The sequence below is a fragment of the Odocoileus virginianus genome, chromosome 30 (genome assembly GCF_023699985.2).
Source record: "Odocoileus virginianus isolate 20LAN1187 ecotype Illinois chromosome 30, Ovbor_1.2, whole genome shotgun sequence".
In the NCBI taxonomy this organism is placed as follows: domain Eukaryota; kingdom Metazoa; phylum Chordata; class Mammalia; order Artiodactyla; family Cervidae; genus Odocoileus; species Odocoileus virginianus.
The window spans coordinates 37621652-37645138 of record NC_069703.1 but is presented as its reverse complement, the minus strand read 5'-3'; the positions used below and the strand labels follow the sequence as shown (position 1 = coordinate 37645138).

Genomic DNA, 23487 nt, shown 5'->3' with positions numbered 1-23487 from the left:
AGATGCCATGATCTTAGTTTTCTGAATGTTGAGCTTTAAGCCAACTTTTTCACTCTCCTCCTGCACTTTCATCAAGAGGCTTTTTAGTTCCTCTTCACTTTCTGCCATAAGGGTGGTGTCATCTGCATATCTGAGGTTATTGATATTTCTCTTGGCAGTCTTGATTCCAGCTTGTGCTTCTTCCAGCCCAGCGTTTCTCATGATGTACTTTGCATATAAGTTAAATAAGCAGGGTGACAATATAAAGCCTTGATGTACTCCTTTTCCTATTTGGAACTAGTCTGTTGTCCTATGTCCAGTTCTAACTGTTGCTTCCTGACCTGCATATAGGTTTCTCAAAAGACAGGTCAGATGGTCTGGTCTTCCCATCTCTTTAAGAATTTTCCACAGTTTATTGTGATCCACACAGTCAAAGGCTTTGGCATAGTCAATAAAGCAGAAATAGATGTTTTTCTGGATCTCTCTTGCTTTTTCGATGAACCAGCGGATGTTGGCAATTTGATCTCTGGTTCTTCTGCTTTTTCTAAAACCAGCTTGAACATCTGGAAGTTCACGGTTCACGTATTGCTGAAGCCTGGCATGGAGAATTTTGAGCATTAGTTTACTAGCGTGTGAGATGAGTGCAATTGTGCAGTAGTTTGAGCATTTTTGGCATTTCCTTTCTTTGGGATTGGAATGAAAACTGACCTGTTCCAGTCCTGTGGCCACTGCTGAGTTTTCCAAATTTGCTGGCATATTGAGTGCAGCACTTTCACAGCATCATCTTTCAGGATCTGAAATAGCTCAACTGGAATTCCATCACCTCCACTAGCTTTGTTCGTAGTGATGCTTTCTAAGGCCCCCTTGACTTCACATTCCAGGATGTCTGGCTCTAGGTGAGTGATCACACCATCGTGATTATCTGGGTCATGAAGATTGTTTTTGTACAGTTCTTCTGTGTGTTCTTGCCACCTCTTCTTAATATCTTCTGCTTCTGTTAAGTCCAAAAACAATGGTCCTCTCAGGGTCAGTAAAAGTGACTGGACTAGAAATTGTATAAGACTGAAAAAGTTCTCAGACAACATGAGTTGAAAGATGTGGTAATCTCTAAGGCAAATATCAGGTGAAGACTGTGGCCTTCCCGCTTATTATTTCAGATGACCTCAATGTAGCCATCATTACATTGGAAGTGAGGCAAAGGGATAAGGAGGAGACAAATATATCAGCTTGAAAATTCTATCTAGAAAAGAACTGGAGTGCAGGTTGTGTTGCATGGATCTGATCAGAAGCAAATAGAACAGACATATATTGTGTTAATTTTGTGTCAACTTGGCTAGGCCACAGCATACAGATATTTGGTCAAATATTCTGGACATTTCTGTGAAGGTACTTTTCAGGTGAGTGTATCATTTAAGTCAGAAGACTTGAGTAAAGCAGATTATCCTCCATAAATTAACTGGGTCTCATCTAATCAGTTGAAGGCCTTAACAGAAAAAAACTGACTTTTCCTGAGAAAGAAGGAATTCTGCCAGTAGACTGCCTTCAGACTTGAGTTACATCAACTGTTCTATTGGGTCTCCAGCTGCTGGCCTACCCAGCAGATTGTGGACTTGCAAGCTTCCACAATCATAAGAGCGAACTCATTAAAATCTCTCTATAGACAGATAAATAGATAGGTATAGATACACATACAATCCTATTGGTTATGTTTCTCTGGAGAATTCTGACTTACACACCAAAAATATTTTGAGGTAATGGTACTGTCAAAGAAACTATGAGCCCAAATTGAAAAAAGAAAAAAAAAAAAAAACTTTGACAACTTAAATATAATAGGAAATCTCAAAGGACCCTGAATAGCCAAAACAATTTTGAACAAGAGTAAAGTTGGAGGTCTCACACTTCCTGATTTCAAAACTTACCACAAAGCTACAGTAATCAAAACAGTGTGGTACCAGCATAAAGACAGGCATATACACAACAGAGTAGAATAGACAGCTTAGGAACCCTTGCATATATAGTCAAATGATTTTAATAATGATTCCAAGACCTTTCAATGGGGAAAGCACAATCTTTTCAATAAATAGTGCTGGGAAAACTGGATATTCACATGTATAAGAAAGTAAGCACTTTACCTTATACCACATACAAAATTGAACCCAAAGTGGATAAAAGACCTAAACATAAAAGCTAAAACTATAAAACTCTTAGAAGAAAACATAAGGCAAAATCTTCATGATATTGGATTTGGTGATGATTTTTCTGCATATGATACCAAAAGCATAGGCAACATGAGAAAAATAGATAAATTGGACTTCATCAGACTAAAAATTTTGTGCACTGAAGGGCACTATCAATAGAGTGAAAAGGCAGCACATGAAATGGGAAAAAATATCTGTTAATCACATATCTGATTAATATCCAAAATATATAAAGAACTTCAACAATTCAACAACAAAGAAACAACCCAGTTTAAAAATGAGCAGGGCTTCCTTGGTGACTCAATAGTAAAGAATCCGCATGCCAATGCAGGAGACATGGGTTCGATCCCTGATCCAGGAAGATCCCACATGCCATGGAGCAACTACGGCTGTGCACCACACAAACTGAGCCTGGGCTCTAGAGCCCAGGAGCCATAACTACAGAAGCCCACGCACCTAGAGCCTGTGCTCTGCAACAAGAGAAGCCACTGCAATGAGAAGCCTGCACACCGCAACTACAGAGTAGCCCTGCTCCCCGCAACTTGAGAAGAGCCTATAGAGCAATGAAGACATAGGACAGCCAAAAATAAATAAGTAAAATTATTAAAAATGGGCAAAGGATCTGAATAGAAATTTCCCAAAAGTATACAAATGGTCAATAGGCACATAAAAAGATGCTCAATATCACCAGTCATTAGGAAAATGCAAATCAAAACCACAGTGAGATACCACTTCATACCCACTAGGATGGCCAGTATTAAAAAAAAAAAAAATAGAAGAAGGGACAAAAAAGGAAAATAAGTGTTGGTGAGGATGTGGAGAAATCTGGATCCTTGTGCATTGCTAGTGGGAATACAAAATGGTGCATCTGCTATGAAAAACAGTACAGCAGTTCCTAAAACAACAGCATAGAATCAACATATGATCCAGCACTATATATTTCTCAGTATATACCCCCAAAGAATTGAAAACAGGCAACTGTAATGTTCATGGCTTCCCTGATAGCTCAGCTGGTAAAGAATCTGCCTGCAGTGCAGGAGATCCTGGGTCAATTCCTGGGTCAGGAAGGTCCCCTGGAGCAGCAGTAGGTTACCCACTCCAGTACTCTTGGGCTTCCCTGGTGGCTCACCTGCAATGTGGGAGACCTGAGTTCAATACCTGGATTGGGAAGATCCTCTAGGAAAGGGAACAGCTACGCACTCCAATATTCTGGCCTGGAGAATTCCATGGACTGTATATTCCATGGGGTTGCAAAGAATTGAACAGGACTGAGCCATTCCAGTATTCTTGCCTGGTGAATCCCATGGACAGAAGAGCCTGGTGTGTTGCTGACTATGGGGTCGCACTGACTTGGGCATGACTGAAGCGATTTAGCAGCAGCAGCAGAGGGACTTTCACTTTTCAATGTTCACTAGTAGCATTATTTGAAATAGCCTAAAGGTGGCGCTATCCAAGTATATCCATCAACAGACAAATAGATAAACTGTGCTGTATACATACAATAACATTTCATTGAAAAGGAAAGATACACCCATCTGAATGCACAGTTTCAAAGAATATCAAGAAGAGATAAGAAAGCCTTCCTAAGTGAACAATGCAAAGAAATAGAGGAAAACAATAGAATGGGAAAGACTAGAGATCTCTTCAAGAAAATTAGAGATATCAAGGGAAAATGACCCAGATAACCACGATACCTAGAGCCAGACATCCTGGCTCTAGGTCAAGTGGGCCTTAGGAAGCATCACTACGAACAAAGTTAGTGGAAGTGATGGAATTCCAGTTGACCTTTTTCAAATCCTAAAAGATGATACTGTGAAAGTCCTGCACTTAATATGCCAGCAAATTTAGAAAACTCAGCAGAGGCCACGGGACTGGAACAGGTCAGTTTTCATTCCAATCCCAAAGAAAGGCAATGCCAAAGAATGCTCAAACTACTGCACAATTGTACTCATCTCAGTTCAGTTCAGTTCAGGTGCGTCCGACTCTTTGCAACCCCATGGACTGCAGTACACCAGGATTCCCTTTCCTTCACCAACTCCTGGAGCTTGCTCGAACTCACATCCATTGAGTTGGTGATGCCATCCAACCATCTGATCCTCTGTCATCCCCTTCTCCTACTGCCTTCAATCTTGCCCAGCATTAGGGGCTTTTCCAGTGAGTCAGTTCTTCACATCAGGTGGCCAAAGTATTGGAGTTTCAGCTTCAGCATCAGTCCTTCCAATAAATATTCAGGACTGATTTCCTTTAGGATTGAATGGTTTGATCTCAAGAGTCTTCTCCAACACCACAGTTCAAAAACATCAATTCTTTGGCGCTCAGCTTTCTTTATAGTTCAACTCTCAAATCCATACATGACTACTGGAAAAACCATAGCTTTGACTAGATGGGCACTCATCTCACTTCTAGCAAATTAATGCTCAAATTCTGCAAGCCAGCCTTCAACAGTACATGAACCGTGAACTTACAGATGTTCAAGCTGGATTTAGAAAAGTCAGAGGAACCAGAGATCAAGTTGCCAACATCCATTGGATCACCGAAAAAGAGAGTTCCTGAAAAATATCTACTTTTGCTTACTTGACTACACCAAAGCCTTTGCCTGTGTGGATCACAACAAACTGGAAAATTCTTCAAGAGATGGGAATACCAGACCACCTTACCTGCCTTCTGAGAAATCTGTATGCAGGTCAAGAAACAGGTTAGAACCAGACATGGAACAACAGACTGGTTCCAAATTGGGAAAGGAGTACATCAAGGCTGTATATTGTCACCCTGCTTGTTTAACTTATATGCAGAGTACATCGTGTGAAATGCCAGGCTGGATGAAGCACAAGGTGGAATCAAGATTTCCGGAAGAAATATCAATAACATCAGATATGCAGATGACATCACCCTTATGGCAGAAAGTAAAGAGGAACTAAAGAGACTCGATGAAAGTGAGAAAGGACAGTGAAAAAGTTGGCTTAAAACTAAACATTCAAAAAACTAAAATCATGGCATCATTTCCATCAGTTCAGTCCAGTCACTCAGTTGCGTCTGACTCTTTGTGACCCCATGAATTGCAGCACGCCAGGCCTCCCTGTCCATCACCAACCCCTGGAGTCTACTCAAACTCATATCCATCAAGTCGATGATGCCATCCAGCCATCTCATCCTCTGTTGTCCTCTTCTCCTCCTGCCCCCAATCCCTCCCAGCATCAGGGTCTCTTCCAATGAGTCAACTCTTTGCATGAGGTGGCCAAAGTACTGGAGTTTCAGCTTCAGCATCAGTCCTTCCAATGAACACCCAGGACTGATCTCCCTTAGGATGGACTGGTTAGATCTTCTTGCAGTCCAAGGGACTCTCAAGAGTCTTCTCCAACACCACAGTTCAAAAGCATCAATTTTTTGGCATTCAGCTTTCTTCACAGCATTTCCATCACTTCATGGCAAATAGAGGGGGAGACAATGGAAACAGTGACAGACTTTATTTTCTTGGGCTCCAAAATCACGGCAGATGGTGACTGCAGCCATGAAATTAAGAAGCTTGCTCCTTGGAAGAAAAGCTATGATCAACCTAGACAACATATTAAAAAGCAGAGACATTACTTTGCCAACAAAGGTATGTCTAGTCAAAGCCATGGTTTTTCCAGTAATCATGTATGGATGTGAGAATTGGACTATATAGAAACCTGAGCACCAAAGAATCGATGCTTTTGAATTATGGCGTTGGGGAAGACTCTTGAGAGTCCCTTGAACTTCGAGGAGATCCAACCAGTCCATCCTAAAGGAAATCAGTACTGAATATTCATTGGAAGGACTGATGCTGAAGCTGAAACTGCAATACTTTGGCCATCTGGTGAGAACTGACTCACTGGAGAAGACCCTGATGCTAGGAAAGATTGAAGGCAGGAGGAAAAGGGTACAACATAGGATGAGATGGTTGGATGGCATCACCGACTCAATGGACATGAGTTTGAGAGAACTCTGGGAGTTGGTGAAGGACAGGGAAGTCTAGCAAGCTGTAGTCCGTAGGGTTGCAAAGAGTCAGACATGACTGAGCAGCTGAACAATAACAACATACCTACAATGGAATGTTATTTAGCCTTAAAAAGAATGGAAGTCTTTTTAAATTTATTTTTTATTGAAGCATAATTGATTTTCAATGTTAATTTCTGCTGCACAGCAAAGTGACTCAGTTATACACATATATACATTCTTCTTTTTTCTCTCTTTTTGGCAGCACTGCAGAGCTTGTAGGATCTCAGTTCCCAGACTAACAAGTGAATCTGGATCATGACAATGAAAGCCTGGAATCCTAACCACTAGACCGCCAGGGAATTCCCTATACATTCTTCTTTATATTCATTTCCATTATGGTTTATCCTAGGATATGAATATAGTTCCTTGTGCAATACAGTAGGAACTTGTTGTTTATCCATTCTATATAAGAAAGGAAATTTTCACACATTCTGTAATATGGATGAACCTTGAAGTGGTGATGGTTGCACAACAATGTGAATGCACTTAATGCCACTGACCTTTATGCTTAAAAACGGTTAAAATGGTGAACTTTATGCTATGTATATCTTACCCCCTCCCCACACACATACATAGGCTTTCGGCTGGCCAAGATTTAGAGTAACTTTTAGGCCCTCCATGCTTGTACCAGCAGGAAGTGGCTGAACAGTCACCAAGGAGGTCATACTTCCCAAAGCCCATCTCCTGTGTGGCCATGAAGGATAAACAAGCCAGGAGCTGTGAGAACAGTGGAGAGCAACGGACAAAGGAGTCTTTCCAAGAGCAAGTCAGGGTTAATCAAGGAACTCTCCCCAGGCCCAGGGAAGAGAGCTTTGACAAGTCTGACCATTAGCGGTTCAGAACTGCTTTGGAAGTGACAGCTTTACATCTTCCATTCTCTCCTTTTCTGACTAGGAGCTTACATTGAGCTTGCTTACAAGCTACAAGGTTACAAGATAGCTTGCTCTATCACTGTATATTTTCTTGTAGGGTATGGATAAAAACTCCCAACAAAGGAGCAGATGGATTCACAAGAGAATTCCACCAAACTTTTTCTTATGGGTATGTATACTTTTTTTTTTTTTTTTTTTGGCATATAGCTGATTTTGGGCTTCCCAGATGGTTTAGTGGTAAGGAATGTGCCTGCCAAGCAGATGTGGGTTTGATCCCTGGACTGGGCAGATCCCCTGGAGAAGGAATTGGCAACCAACTCCAGCATTCTTGCCTGGGAAATCCCATGGACAGAGGAGCCTGGTGGGCTCCAGTCCATGGGTTCTCAATGAGTTGAACCAGACTTAGTGACTAAACAACAACATAGTTGATTCACAGCACAGTGTTAATGTCAGGGGTAGAGGAAACTGAATCAGTTACACATACATATATATATTCACTCTTTTTAAGAATCTTTTCCCATGGATAACTTTTTTAGTTTTTTAGTTCATCACCACCTTAAGGAACCATATTAGAGCTGACTGAGTGACCTGGAGCTGAACAGAGTAACTAGATGGGATTTGGGAGTATCTCCCTTGGGAGGGGTAACTGTTCTCTTTGTGGGAAGGGCAGAAACAGGCATTTGATTCAGAAACACAGACTGAGGCATACTGTGACACACAAATATCTGTGTTCCCTTTGTCCTAAACTCACAGCCAGACTTCACTTCCCACTAGGGTTGCCAATTTAGCGAATAAAAATACAGGATATCCAATTAAATTTGTATTTCAGATAAACAATGAACAACTTCTTACATGTCTCCTGCAATATTTGAAACTTAATTATACTGAAAAAATATATGTCATTTACCTGAAATTCAAATTTAACTGAGCATCCTGTATTTTATCTGGCAACTCTACTTCCCAACCTCCCCTAGGAGTTAGATGTGGCCATATGACCGAGTTCCAGTCAATGGAACGAGTGAAATTTGAGGTACAACTCTCCCAGCTCTGGCCCCTGAAAACCTCTCTGCAAGCAGAGGACTCTGAGCATCTATCTGAAGGACGGCAGGGTCATGAAACGGAAGAAGCCTGGGTCCCAAACGACCTGATGGAGCAGGCATCCCTCCCCAAATCTCTACTAGACTATGATGTGAGCAAGAAAAATCTTTTATTATTAAACCACTGAGTTTGGGGAGTTGTTTGTTACAGCAGTTAGCCTACCCTGATTAATATCCCTAATCCCTAAATTCAATATCTTTTCTCATCCTTTCCTTAACAGCATATGAACCTGGTAACCCTTTCTTTCTTCTTTTCTGGCCGTGCAGCACAGCATGTGGCATCTTAGTTCCCTGAACAGTGATCAAACAAGTCTTAACTGGACCTCCAGCGAAGTCCCCGTTTCTCTCTTCTTGAAACTCTTTTCCACCTGATACTATTTGTTCCTGGTCTTTCAGTGACAATGACAATGACGATGATGACAGTAAAAAATAGCTACCATTCATTAAGTTCTTCCTATGCACTAGGTGCTATGCTAGTGCTTTATCAGATATAGAGTTGAAGCTTCATAACTGCCATGTATGGTAAGCGATATCATCCCCATCTTAGAGACGTCCCATCCAGTATCGTGGCTGCTGTAACTATCATGTCAGTGTGGATGGCTCCGACTCCTGCCTCCAGTTCCACCTTTCCTGGCCTATGAATGTGCTGATGGCCAAAACTCAACATATCCGAAATGCGGCTATTCCTTTGTTAGTCCTTTTCATTTAATTTGCACAACAACCCTTTGAGATAGACAATGCTATTATTCATATCTATGAGGTAGATCGTATTATCCACGTTTTGCAGATGAGTACACAGAGGCCTAGAGATTCAGTACCTCGCTCACCTTTACACAGCTAGTACACGGTGGAGCTGGACTTGGAGCTGATTTCAAGGCTAAGATCTCAACAGTGACACACCTCAAGTTCCACTCAAACTGAGCTCTCCTTGTTCTGTTCCATTTCCTGCTTCTTATACTCATTCTCTGGCCTTAACTTTCAAATCTTACTGTCCTTCAAAGTCTATCCCTTGTGAAGTCTTTTCAAGTATTTCAAGCTGGGAGGAATCTCCATCTTGTGTGAATTTACAGTGCACTCACTCTGTAACATGGGGTCTTCCCTGGTGGCTCAGCAGTAAAGAATCTGCCTGCAATGCAGGAGACAGGGGTTCGATCCCTGGGTCAGGAAGATCCCCTGGAGAAAGAATGGCTACCCACTTCAATATTCTTGCCTGGAAAATCCCATGGACAGAGGAGCCTGTCATGTTACAGTCCATGGGGTCACAACAGTCCGGCATGACTTAGTGATTAAACCACCACCACCAACTCTGTACCACACTTACCTTTTCCTAAGGAAAACTCATCCTCATCATTAATAAGTTCAAGTATAGAAATACAGAGCAAGAAGTTTTAAGTGTCTCTTCATTCCCCAGAATTTATCAGTTTTTCCCTTAACAAGCCTGTGTTTCTGCTAGAAGCTCTATCAAACAGCTATTTGAGGACCAGAGGCATGCCAGTCTTCTTTATTCCCTTAGAATAGGCATTACTAAACAACTGCTCAAAGAATCAGTTTCAAATCCCATGAGCCTGCACACACTGTTTTTTAGATGAAGGTGAGAGGGTCGGTTCAAGAACTGATTTTTTTTTCCAGGGAGGCTGGTAAAGACATGTCAGACACTCCCTCTCCTCCCACCTTCATTAAAGAACAAAAAAGCATCTACTTCTAGGTACATGAAGGGTCTGGTTTCTGTTTTAGCTGGGTCTCAGAAGGAAATGACTTTCCTCTGAAATTGTAGACGCCCAACCCAGCTGCAGCATTGTTAGACCTCAGAGTAAACAGGAAGCTTCCTGCCTTGGGCCCTTCATGTCCCTCTCCCAGACTATTAAAGACTGTTAATAGGATAGTAAAAAGACAGCTGCTGGCCATAAAATCAGCCCATTCCTTAGAGAACAGCAACTAGATCCCTCCAAGGTCAGAGAAAATGGTGTCTGTCCCAGGTCACACCAGGTGTCCACCTAGCTGGGGTTCTCAGTTACCTCCTCTATGACCAACTGTAACTAGAATGGTCTTTGCAAAATACCAGAGTGATTTAATTCCTTGACATTAGTTGAGGAGAGGTTCCAATTTATAAGGGTTTCTGGTCCTTGAAATCATTTGTTTCTGGGGTGAGAAGATCCAGTGTGAAGGTTAAGCTGAGGCTGCCAGAGCAGTGAAATTACCCCCTAACCTGTGGAGCCTGAGTCACCTCTTCCAGTAGGGGAATAATCAGTCCTGATTACCGCCAAAAGAGGCAGCAAGGTTCATCCATGAGGGCAAACAACCTAGTACTCCTACCTCTGCAATGGAAGAGCTGCCTCAGGACCTCAACTCTTCTTGCACACAGTGTGGAAGGCCCCAGACTTGCAGCTGTTGCTGAGAGGGAGCAGTTTCTGCCAACTGGAGGGACACTAGGGCAGGGGTGATCATCTTTTGCCAAGAAGGGCACTTGGGTGCCTTGGCAGAAGGCAGAGGGCTGTCCTGATCTGTGTGTACATTTTCAGAAGCACTTGATTCTGGACCAAACTCTCTCAGCTGTGCTAAAGCTGGGGCAATGGATGGGAAATGCTTATTGGCCAGGCTGACTAGAAGCTCCAACAGAGGGTGCTGGGGCTCAGCCAGGAGTCCCTTCAGCTGGCAAGTTGAGCTTTCAGTCATGGTCAGAGGGAGTATGTCATAATTCTAATTCTCAGGGCTCTCCAGAAGCTGCTTATCCATCTATTTTGAAGTTTCTGCTTGCTGGAATTTTTGGTTCAAATGGGGAATGAGTGGTGATGATGCAGAACCTCTGACCTGGCTCAAAGAATGAGAGCTCAGCAGGGGTCAAGGTTTTTAACTACAATTATACAGACAGGCCCATAACCAAACGGGTGCCAGAAGATACCATTTCATTCAACCCAGGACTTACCTACAATTTATCAATTCCTGCTGCTGTGATGGTTGGTTCCTCTGATCCTTGTCTACTAATAAAGCAAGCACAGGCACTCGGGAAGGGCAGGAAATCCAGTCACTGCTCACCAAGTTGAACATTTAGTTGCCTTGGGCAGGTTTACTAACACACGACAGGGAGCCTTAGTTGCCAAGTCAATGCAATGTCAGTGCTTTCCCTCATTCAAAGGAAAGGTCACCGAAGTTACTCCTCAGAGTTGCACCTGACAAGAGGGAGAGTTTCTTCTACGGGCTGAAAACAGAACTAGATATTTTTTCCAGTAGGCTAATACAATTTCCTCTTAGTTTCAGAAGATGTAACTAAGGTTCGGGAAACTCTTCCAAGGTCCCACAGCTGGTAAGTGGGTTTTTACTGAGAGGACCAGAATCTAGGCCTTCTGCCTTCTCATGAAATGTTCTTCTTACCATGACTTTTCCCCTCAAATAACTTGATGCAGAGCATGTGGCAGGGTCTCAGCCCTTAATTTGTGTTATTATTTGTAAAATCTTTATTTTTCAGGTTATTTTTGGCTGCCCTGGGTCTTCGTTGCTATGCGTGGGCTTGCTCTAGTTGCAGCGAGCAGGAGCTACTCTTTGTGGCGGCGCACAGGCTTTTCACTGCGGTGGCCACTCAGGCTGCACTCGGCATTCAGGAGCCGCTGGGCGTGGGCTCCGCAGTTGTGGTTCACGGGCTCAGCTGACCCACAGCATGTGGGAATCTTTCTGGACCAGTGATTGAACTTGTGTCCCCCTACCTACACTGGCAGGCGAATTCTTAACCATTGCACCACCAGGGAAGTCTTGTATTAATTTTTTTGAACAATAATTTATGGGATTTCCCTGGCAGTCCAGTTTAGTACTTTCACTGCAGTAGCCTGGGTTTAGAAGAAGGCAATGGCACCCTGCTCCAGGACTCCTGCCTGGAAAATCCCATGGTCAGAGGAGCCTGGTAGGCTGCGGTCATTGGGGTCGCTAAGAGTCGGACACAACCGAGCGACTTCACTTTCACTTTTCACTTTCATGTACTGGAGAAGGAAATGGCAACCCACTCCAGTGTTCTTGCCTGGAGAATCCCAGGGACAGGGGAGCCTGGTGGGCTGCCGTATATGGGGTTGCACAAGAGTCAGACACGACTGAAGCGACTCAGCAGCAGCAGCAGCAGCAGCAGTAGTAGTAGCAGCAGCCTGGGTTTAATTCCTGGTTGGGGAACTAAGGTCCTGCAAGCCAATATAGTAATAAAAATAAAAAGGTAGTTCATTAGATATAAACAAACGTTGCTTAATTTTCATTTCTTTGTAAGATTTTTCATATAAATAAGTGAACAAATCATGAAAAAACTCATCAGAAACAACGTCCCATTTAGAAAAGATGGTCCCATTTTACTTACTATTGCTGCTACACTGTTCAGGCCTCCATCATCACTGTGTGAACTATGACCAGCTTGTCAGCTAGAGCCTTTGATGAAATTTATATTTAGATTTACATGTGGGTAGGTGGTAAGTTTAAGACTATCTCTGCTAAGGTTGATTGACAACATAGATCTGGAATAAGATTTCTTCATTTATAGAGAAACCAGTTACTACTCTAAAATTTGCCACAGCAAATTTTATAGAGGCTTTCAGTTCTTCCATCCTTAACCAACGTTCAGATAGAGAGGTTCTAATGGACAGAGTAAGGATACCAGGGAGCACAGGCAGCCCCAGTGTGTATTTGTACTTTCAGACCCTGGTTACATCTGCTTCAGGCCTGTCCCCTAAGTCTCCAGGTTATGTCCAAGGCAGCCAGTTGCAATGGAGGAGTAGTCCCAAGAGCCAGTAAGTCACGAAGTAGCCTAAAATGCATCGTGTGACCAGAGAACAAGTTTTCCAGTTGTACAAGAGTCCCATGATAGAGTTTCTGGGGACCTTTTGTCCTGGTGGGGGGTCCCCTGCAGGAGGCTTCCCAGGCACAGTCTCTAGGGATCTTAGCAGTGGTTCTTGATCCAGAAGCAAGTGAGCTGAAAACCAGTACACAATAGGACTGGAGGAGCATAAAAACCTGGTGAGAACCTGGAATCACAAGAGGGGGAAAATCCACACATTTATTGGAATTTCACTGCCTCAGATGGGATGAGCCTGGGACTTCCCTGCTACTGGGTAAACTACAGCTCCCAGACTAGGAATTTATTATACTGGAAAAGATATTCATTCAGCAGAGCTTAGGATCTGCTTTATAAAGCTGTGTATAACACCAGCCAGGTGACTGCAATGTTACAAATAAACATAGCTACAGACTAATTACCACTATAATGGGCCAATCAATACTAAAAACTCCATGGGGTCCACTTTTAGCCCAGGACCAGGACTGTTACACCCCACTCCAGTACTCTTGCCTGGAAAATCCCATGGACAGAGGAGCCTGGCAGGCTGCAGTCCATGAGGTCACTAAGAGTCGGACACGACTGAGCGACTTCACTTTCACTTTTTACTTTCATGCATTGGAGAAGGAAATGGCAACCCACTCCAGTGTTCTTGCCTGGAGAATCCCAGGGACAGGGGAGCCTGGTGGGCTGCCGTATATGGGGTTGCATAGAGTCAGACACGACTGAAGCGACTTAGCAGCAGCAGCAACAGAACTCTAAACTCTAGACTGGGGACCTCCCAGGTGGTCCAGTGGTTAAGACTCCACGCTTCCAGTGCAGGTAGCCTGGGTTCGATCCCTGGTCAGGGAACTAGATCTCACATGCCACAACTAAGTATCCTGAGTGCTGAAACTAACACCTGATACAGCCAAATAAATAAATATATATTAAGCTCTGGGCTGCCCCTGGGGCTTTGGGAACCTGAAGCGGTTCTCTCATGCCCTGGGGATGGTAAAGCAGAAGGAAAGAGGCAGGGGATCCTATGGTTCAACATGGCCCCTCTGGGGGTGCCCAGAGCCAGGTCTCCAAATGGCCTCCCCCTTATCTCTGGAAACTCTAAGCTTTGCTGGCCTTCACTCCAGTAGCTAATCTGGCTATAAACACAGAATGCTACTTTCTATTTCCCCTGTGCCTCTTATTCATATAGCTTGGAGAACTTTAAAGACAGCCAAGGTGCACCTCCAAGAGGCAGAAACTGCTGAGAAGTGGCCAGTATGGAGACCAAAAGACTTCCCCGGGGTCATCCTGACGTGAGGCCACAACCAGGAACAAAAACAATCGGACGTACAGTCAAACCCTTCCCATCCCTCGACATCCTCACCACTGACTGAATACTGCAAAAGACGTCCCTTCTGAAAACCGAGCCCCTGCCAGAGCTCAGAGTACCTCAGAAAGTCGGCATTCGAGACATTCCAGGTACAGTTGTTATGTTAGAGGAAGGTCCCAGAGACATTCTCTGTGCTCATCCCTATAACTCAGTCAGATCAGGTCCTTTTAGGACTCTCGTGTCTTCACCCATGCCCTTCCATCTGCCAGAGTGCTCATCCTCTGCTTCTTAAACGAAATTTCTTCTTACTCTTCAGGACCCAGCCTACATATGATGCCCTCCTCACCTCCTTGGACAGTTGGCTACTGTTTCCTCTGTGCTTCCACAATACTTTATCTCAAAAGGATCTCCTCTCCCATTCCACTATACTGTAGTTTTACCATTTACCTGTTAAATGTCTGCCTCTCCATTTTGACCACAAAACCCAGTAGGGCAGCAATCTTATCTTATTCATCCTCTATCCTCAGTGGTCTGACCCAGGGACTCACAATAAAAACACCCCCAAATAGTAGTTGAATGAACAAATTAGGTAGAGGTCACTCAAATGGAAGAAGTTAGCTGTCTTGCCTGTTCCTGACCAATGGGTTCAGCCTGTGTTCACACCTATTCCCAGCCAGGAGTCCACCTCACCTGAACATGCATGCACAGACTGCCAAACAGCAGCAGCGCTGCAGCGTGGACCAGGTACACAAACACCCGAGGACTGAGGAATCCAGGTTCAGGCTTCTCTAGGGTCTTTTTGTTCTTGCTCCTTTGCATCCCAAGTGTAAGGAAGAGCCAAGGGTGGGTGGTCGCGTATGTCCAAGTTGCCCAGGCAACCAATACAGCCATTGGTGAAGCCAGTAGAAAATTGGGCACCTGCTTGAGTTCATAGTATCTCAAAAAGCCAACATTCCAATAGACATCCTGGATGTAGCTGTATATTAGGGGAAGTTCCCAGGAGCACCAAGGCGGCTTGTTTCCCTCTGCAGTTCGGTAGCCCTGGTCTATAGCTAATTGCAGCAAGGGCTGAGGAATGGGGTGGGCTGAGCCTGGCAGACAGAACTGGGTATAGGCGTAATACTGAAAGAGGGCAAAGGGAAGGCCGAGTGTGAACACTGACAGGAACACAGAACCCATCAGCTTCAAGAGCTGTCTCAGAGCATTCTGCACCATGAGAGATGAGAAAAAGTCTTGGCACTGAGAATGTACGAGGAAGCCAATGTTGACTAGCCCATTGGAGCGTACACCAGTGGCAAGGGCAAAAAAGAGTCCACTAGTCCAGCTTTGGCCCCTTTCCAGCTGCCCCATGGCGCTGAATGTCAGGAGAGCAAATAAGGCTTCTGAGTAACCAGCAGTCAGGAAGACATTGGCAGGGCTGAGGCAGAAGAGCAGTGCTCCATAAAAGGCCTGGCGGGGACAGTGCAAAACCAAACAGCCCAGGTCGTGAAGTGCAAGTGCAGCCAGCGCGGAAAACAAGGAATTGAGCAGTGCTACTGAGATGAGCAGGCAACTCCGTAGGTTCAGTAACCCCCACAGGGGTCTCATCAATTCAGTTCCCACCAACAGGACCAGGGGGAAACCAGGGAAGAAGGCAAAGTTGTGCTCATACAGGTAGCCGTGCTCGGCAACGAACAGGAAGTGTTCAGCATCCCAGTGAGATAGGCCACCCAGAAGACCTTCCACAAATTGGTCCACAGAGCCAGAGGGGGCGAGCCGAGGAGGAGAGAAGGCTTCTGCACGATGGTCTGGGATGATGGCATTGAAGACAGCCTGTGGGATGAAGAAGAACTAGTACTTTGGTTCAGCAAGTGGAAGAACTACCATTTAATAAAATGAGGAAGAAAAGACACGTTGGGGAAGAATCACAAGTTCAGTTTGAATTGAATGTTCCAGTGCATAGGTCAATGAGGCAGTGAGATGTATGAATCTTGAGGGTGAGGAGAACCCTCAGGCATGGAAATATAAATTCGGAAGTCGTAAGTACATGGATAGTAATAAAAGGTGTGAGACTGAATGAGATTACCCAGGGAAGAAGTGCAGATACAGAAAAGAAGAGCTCTGAGGACTGGGTCCTAGACATGCCAACATTTAGAGGCCCAAAGAGAGTGAGGATCCAGCAATAATGGTAAAGAAGGAAGGGTCAGTGAGGTTGGGAGCAAATAGGAGAGCACAGTGTCAAAGAACCAAGTGAAGCAAAGGAGCGATCGGCTCTGTTAAATGTGGTTGACAGGTCAAGTTAGATGGGAACTGAAACTGACCACTGGATTTAGCAATACAGTGAAGGTCACCAGTGACTATGACGAGAGCTATTTCACTGAAGTGGAGGAGAGAGAAGACTGCCTAGACTGGGTTCAACAGAGAAAGGGAGAAGGGAAACAGTCGATATAGACAACTATTTGGAGGATGTTTGCTGTAAAGGGGAGCAAAGATGGGGTAGTAGGTGAATGACATTGTGGGGTCAAGAGAAATCTTTTTTTTTTTAAGTGAGAGATATTTGTTTGCCAGTGGGAATAATCCAGCAGAACAGAAACCACTGTGTACGTGAATAAGAAAGGGAAGAATTGATGGAGCAAGCAAAAGGGGATGGAATCTGCTATGGAAGTGGAGTAGCTGACCTTAGTTTAGAGAAGACAGACAGTTCACCCCGCCTTCAGCAGTGAAGGCACAGAGGTGCAGATGTAGGTTTGAGGATGGCTGTGGAGGAAATATTCAGAAGATTGCTTCTTATTGTTTCTATTTTTCTGAATTTTCATTCAGGAGAACAAGCTAGGGAAAAGGTGCTGGAGACTGAAGGAAGAAAAATGTGTAAAGTAAGTAATTTCTGACCCTAGCTCTCAAAATAGCCTGTGCACTGGATTTTCAAATACAAGATGCCTGGGTTTCTCCTCTGCTCCACAACATTAATGATTTAACCAGTATGGAGTATTCAGGGCATTCAGGTTGTTTTTAGCTCTCCCAGGTGATTCTGATAGGCAGAAAAATTTAGAGAATAGGTGAGGGACTGGACCAGGGAAATACACTAAGATTGCCAGGCAGCACTAAGGACTCACTTGGATTAATGGTATTGAATAAAAAGAGACTAGTTAATACAGTTGTATGCTTCTCTCTGAGAAGATGCCAGCGCAGAGTACACATGGAACAGAATTTAATGAAGGTTGGGCTTTTGTCTTGTGATTAAGACAGGAAGAAGGGAGCGAGTGAGTTGTACATGTGTGCATGGTGGATCATGGACTCTAAGCTGGGTAAGAAAGGGAGCTGAAGCCACGAGGTGAGTGAGGGACAGGGAAACAGAGCTAGAATCAATGGATAAGTCCTGAGGGAGTGAACTGGAAAGACAGTAGATAGTTGTTAGATGTATCAGCTCTATTAATATTGAAACCACCAAGAAATATACAGTAATGCTAGAAAGAGCAACAGTGAATCAGGAGCTAAAACCTTCAAGGAATGAGAAAGAATGAGCTGTCACTAGCAGAGATGACAGCAACAATGAGGGGTAACTGGGGATATAACCTGATGGCAGGAATTTTAAAGCTGCCAGTGGGGAAGGGGAGGACAATGAAATAGCATTATTATATGCTTTTTTCCCCATTAGATTGTCAGCTATTTAAGAGAAAACAGATTGTGACTTTTTGTACTCCCACCTAGCAGTTCTTTGAACAGACAGAGCAGGGACTTAATAAAATTTGGTGGCTGAGTGAACAGCACAGAGGAAACATGCTTGTTTCCAAATCACCACCTGAATTAGAACCCCCGCTTCCTGGGACCCTATCCCAGGTGTCATCCGGTCTCAGGACTGCTTCCTTAGTTCTGCCAATCACTCGGCTGATGCTGGTTCAAAGCCATCATCAAGTCAATTTTCCCAAGCCTGGCCACAGGAGTACAACCTCATTTTTAAGGCTCTTTCTTTTTTTGGTCAATTTCTTTACTAGGCCACTTTGAACAGTGAAAACAAGTGAGACAGGACTGACAGTCACAGGGTACAGTCCTAGGCTCCAAGCTGAAGACCGTTTTAAATAAACCTGGGACCTAACAGAGCCTGTTATGCCACATATAGTTGGGGAGGAGAGCGGAAAGGAGTTTTCCACAAAGGAACCAGCTATGAGCCTCAGAGAGAACATGCTTGTGATGAAAGGCACACAGAATATGTTGACAGAACATCCCTAGGCTACTGACGTACATTCAATAATAATAGCTACTGTGAACCTACAAGCAGTGGGTACTGTGCGAGGCACCATATATAGTTCATATATACCTGAAATCGGATTAAAGTATGTATCAAGGGCAGCCGTGGAAGGGAAAGGGAGTTGCAAAATGCACTGGAGGTTGTGTGTGGGTGAGACAGGAAGGGGACACAGCTAGGGGAAGAGGAGAGGACACTGATGACTAAACAGATAAACACAGATGGTCTCAGGACAGTGCCCCCTCTCTTGCACTCAACTGACTGATATCATGCTCAGCCTCCTGGTTGGGAACCCAGGGTAACGCTTTGAGCTGTCATACCCTAAAGGCATCAGGTTACCAAATATCATGGTCTGGTGTAAAGATCACTAGCCCAGGGGTAAGGAAACCTGGGGTATGATTCTGGGCCTTTTCGAACTTGTCTTGTGACTTTAAGGAAGCCACTGAAACTTTTTGGGCCTCAGCCATTTCATCTGTAAAATAAGAGATTAATAGATCATTTCTAACAGTCCTGTCCACTTTTCAGCTATGTGGTCTAGGTCTCTATAGTTCTAATCACGTGGAGGGGCACATCTGGGAAACCGAAAGATGAGGCCTATTCTTAGCATCTAGCTCAGTCATGTGGCAATGGCATGTTCGGGAAGAAAGATCAGAGACTGACCTGCAGCACCAGAGTCAGGACACGGCAGCTGACTGCAAACCCCAGGACCTCTTTCCGGGATGGGTCCAGGGGCCACATCCTCTCACCACCAGGAACTCAGGGGGGCTGCTGCCAGGGCTGAGCTCCCTCAGGCTTCTAAACGCCAAAACCCAAGGAGGAAATGTCACACATGGGCAGAAAGTAAATTCTTGAAAGCATTCTTCATAGAAACACCCTCCGGCTTCAGCATTACTATGGCAAACTTAACCACCTAACCTCCTAGATGAAGAAAAAGCATCTTAAAGGCAGATGGGACTGCCTCCCATCACTCTGAAGCATTACATTCTTATAGGGGAAGTTCCACACTTCCCCTAGGCAGGAAGCTGGAAAGCTAAGCTCACAGAAAAACTTTAAAAGTCTGTTGAGAGCCCCTGTGCGGGAACTAAAGGCCTGGATTCAAGTCCTGACTTTCTCATTCACAAGTTTTTATTTTGTTCTTCTCAGCCTCAGTTCTCCAGGTGTGAGTGAGATTGGACTCTTTTTGTCTCATGAAATTGTCATGATGGTGACATGGACTGAAGTGTGAAAAAAGTACTACCAAATCTACATTGCAGTTGCTATTATTTGGTGTGTGCCCTTTCCCTCTCGCCCAGAATAATAAACTAGGTCCCAAACCAGAGTCCCAAAAGTGGGGCATAGAACTGAACTGGAAGACCATAATGACTACACACTCTAGTTAAGCTCTCTGATGTGTGTTCAGTTGGTCTGTTAAATTAAGTGGAGAAGGAAAAGAAAACCACCACTCAGCAGGACTTCAGCCAGCTAAACAAACTGAGAGGGACGACAAAGTCGACTACTACAGACGAAGAAACTGTTGTTTCCCATCTCTTCACTGGAATGGCAGCAATGTATAAACAACTGCAAAGCCATTCTGAGGGAAGGAATGCACTTTACAGCTTTCTTTTTTTTTTTTTTTTTTAAACACAACTCCTTGGGTTCACAGAAGTAGCAATGGCTCTTACAGAACCAGTTAGAAATCAGAAGGGAGGGCAGAAGCATCAGAGGCAGCTCATCAACTTGGGGTGATGAACTAACCCTAAAGGAAAAATATTGTATTTTAACTGAGAAATTAAGAGGGAGGGCTGGATTTTCCTTTCTTAACACCAATCAAACCTTTAAGTATCACTTGTTTCTGGAATTCTGTGACCCTCACTAGACTATGTGATATACTCTCATTACCCTCTCTCTTGTCGTCTTTATAGCTATTGCTTATTTAAGTTGTTTATGAGAGCAGGGGCTTGTCTATCTTGTTCCCAACTATCCTTCCAGGGCCTAGCATTACACAAAGGCACATTAAACCTGTGTTCTGATTTACTGGAAGTGGCAGGAACTGGATACAGCTTCACCAGTTCACTGGCTCTGGATATAAAATCTCTGCTCCAAGTACTCCTCCCACCGTATCTCACGTTGAGAGCAAAACGACAGTCACAGAAGCCACAGGAAAATACAATTTCTCCAGAAGCAACAGTTCTCTCTCTTCAGCACAAGGGGGCGCCTGTTGATTACTCCATCACCAGGAGGCCTGGAGGAAGGGAGGGGCCACCAACGCCACACCGGTTTGCTCATCAAAATTCAGTTCAAAGGCAAGCTTTCGAAAGCCCCAGAGAACAGCGGTAGTTTGTGAATCTACCCAACATTGCCAATATCTGACTCGCTGAATCGAGAGGAATCGTAGAAACAAGAACAGCCAACCTTACACGGTCGCTGGTTCTTTATCCTAGGATGAATTCACTTTTTACCTTCCTTCACTTCCCACCCACATGCAGAAGAGTCGGGAACAGAAAAGCACATAACCCACCTCTGCCTCTTCACCAGGCTTCCATTCTTCGTCTCTCCAGACTCAAATTCTAGACCCAGCGACCACAGAAGACGTGTAGCCTACACTTAGTTTGCAGGCAAACCAAGTGAAAACGAGAATAAAGCCAGTGAGCTCTCCTTCTCAGCTAATTGCGGCCCTCACTTCCCAACAACGCCTTTACGAAAGCAGACTCTGAACTGGCAGGACACTTACAGAGCAACTAGTTTCACTCTCTTTTCCCTTGAGATAAATATGCCCCAGGGAAGTGAGTAATAAAAACTCTCCAGAGTTTTTACACCAGAGAGCTCATTAGACCCTGTGTAATTACCATCGCCATTTTACAGATGTGGAAACTGAGGCTCACTAGGGTCAAGTGGCACACCCAAGGATATATTTAAGGAGAACGTCTTTTTTTTTTTTTTTTTTTTGTCTGAAACATCAGTCTTTCCACCAGCCCTGACTCCTGCCAAAGCGGATGCGCTCTTTCAGAGTCAAGATCTCCCAACTCCAAGCTCAGTACTTGTCAGATGACAGCGCATGCTCTTGTATGCTTAGAGCAGGGAGGGTCCCATCTGAGCAGACAGGAAAACCTGTTGAATCGAAGCCCTGGACCCTCTGGGTAAGACTAACATCCTCAGGGGCGAGGGGTGTTGTTAGGACCCAGGGTCCCCGAGACCAGAGGCCTTGCTGACCGCCAGCTTCAGCGGCCGCCTTCTGCCCGCCCACCCGGGTCCAAAGCCCGTTCCAGCCGTTTCCTTTTCGACAAGAGTCCCAAGCAGAGAATGGGCATCTCCTCTCCCCAAAGGGCCAAGGCTCAGGGGTTACTCTGGAGGGGGCCGGCTACGCCCGGCCCGGCCTACGACCGGAAGGCAGGGGAGGGGGGAGGCTGTGAAGGAAGAGGCGGCACTGGGAGGCCGCTATGGCGGAGGGGGCGGGGCTCCTCGCTTCTCGGCGGCATCCGCCTCATTTCCCTCGGCCTCCGTTTGACGACTTCCCTCCCCCCACTCAAAACTCCTAGGCTCCGAAGCTGGCGCCGGCTCCCCAGCGCCGGCGGGTCTCAACCTCCCAGGCGGGGCCCGAACCTTAACTCCTCCATCCGGGGCTCCGAGCGGACGCGCCTGCGCACTGGCTCCGCGGGTGGCGGCCCCGCCCCTCTCCGGCCGGGAGTCGGAGCTGCCCCGCCCCCCTCCGCAGCGGCCATGTTGATTCCGGGAGAGCGGGGCGGGGACGGCTTAGCCCCGAGACTCAGCGCCCCTCTGCCTTGGCCCTTGCCAGCCTTGGTGACACCTGAGGAGTCCCCGCTCCGCCAGCCCCTTCCCCCCGCCTTCAGTTAGTCCTCCAGGGCTGCTGTCTCAGCGTCGGTGCTCTTGGAAGAGTTCGAACCACCCCTCAAACATCCATAAGTTCCCTTGAGGGCCGAGGCCCTCGGAGTTGGGGGCTGCCCTGCGGCCCCTTCACGGAAGCCAGAGCCGCATTTTCCCTGCTGTCAGGCAAGAGCAGCTCAGCACAGGGCCTGGCACACAATAGCTGTAGTTTGAGTAGAAAGAAAAGCCTTCTTGGGGTTTCTGTGGCCAGCAGCGGCACCCCGCGTCTTGGGTGTGAAGAAAGTGGGGGTTCCCCCGGACTTTCCCCTCCGGCTACTAGGGACCTTCTGTCCTGCTTCAGTCTGGTGGCTAATGAGGGTGATGAAGGAAACTTAAGAGAACGCCCCCCACGACTCCTTTCTCCTTCACTGAAGCCGTTTCTCTTGTAGGAAGTGGGGCCAAAAAAGAAGAAAAAAGAAGCTAACTCAACAAAACCATCTGTTAGGGAGGAGCGGCCAGTTGGTACCCCTGTAACGGAAACTGTTAGAATAACTTTGCACCCTCCTTAAAGGAAATAGATAATAAATCCTTCTCCGTTGGTGGATTTCTCGTTTCTCAGGATTCCAGAGCCCTTTGTGGTTTCAGTTATCTGCCCTCCAAACGAAGCTAGGGTCTGGGTTAACCTCTGGCCACAGCCCTGGCTGAGGGAGGGGTTTATCTTCCGCTACAGCTACTCCTGTGGGTGGGAACAAAAGAGGTGGTTGCTATCTCTCCAGGCAAAGACAGGCAGCCCACAGCAGTTCTGTGGGGGCCAGGGACTGTATCTTTGGATTCTTTATAGCTCATTTCAGGCCCTGAGACCTAAATTCCCTCAGATATTTGTTGTGTGTAAGGTGGATCCGTCACGTTTTAGTCGTGGAGTGTTGGAGAAGAAAAAATGGGGCTTAGAACCCTAGGTTTCTCATTGACACACCCTTGTTCTCGGCTCCAGAGGCATGTGAGTGAGTCGGCAAAGCTGTGGGTTACACTCGTGACTGGGGCCTAAGGTTGTGGCTTGAATCTGTAGAAGTCTTTGAGGCTCCAAGCAGTACTGTGTCTGTAAGGGGAAAACCGAGAAATGAACTATCCTTCCTTTGTGAATTCACAAGGGAAAAAGACATGCATTCTTAAGATTCCCTCTGTTCACACACC

At 45.4% G+C, this 23487-nt stretch overlaps 2 protein-coding genes across 8 annotated transcripts in view; both read right to left on the bottom strand.

The window, feature by feature from the left end:
• Positions 1-12323, bottom strand: part of ZDHHC18 (zinc finger DHHC-type palmitoyltransferase 18) — a 45638-nt gene extending 33315 nt beyond the window's left edge. Inside the window, exon 1 of the mRNA XM_020909180.2 lies at positions 11087-12323. Coding sequence (XP_020764839.1) covers positions 11087-11208 — 122 coding nt within the window. The 5' untranslated portion in view covers positions 11209-12323. The remainder of the gene's footprint in view (positions 1-11086) is intronic.
• A 61-nt stretch (positions 12324-12384) lies between these two features.
• Positions 12385-22131, bottom strand: PIGV (phosphatidylinositol glycan anchor biosynthesis class V). 7 transcript variants are annotated; one of them, XM_020909177.2, is made up of 5 exons: positions 22075-22131; positions 20993-21072; positions 19156-19290; positions 14964-16085; positions 12385-13154 (listed from the first exon to the last, which is right to left on the bottom strand). In XM_020909177.2, the coding sequence occupies exons 3-5, from the start codon at positions 19231-19233 to the stop codon at positions 12873-12875; spliced, it is 1482 nt and encodes a 493-aa protein (XP_020764836.1). In that variant the 5' UTR covers positions 19234-19290; positions 20993-21072; positions 22075-22131; the 3' UTR covers positions 12385-12872. The 7 variants fall into 7 exon arrangements, with proteins under 7 accessions (XP_020764836.1, XP_020764837.1, XP_070315086.1 ...); XM_020909178.2 differs by having other exon boundaries at positions 20993-21077; positions 22075-22113; XM_070458985.1 differs by lacking the exon at positions 22075-22131 and adding an exon at positions 21206-22068 and having other exon boundaries at positions 20993-21077.
• Between the last annotated feature and the right edge of the window lie 1356 nt (positions 22132-23487).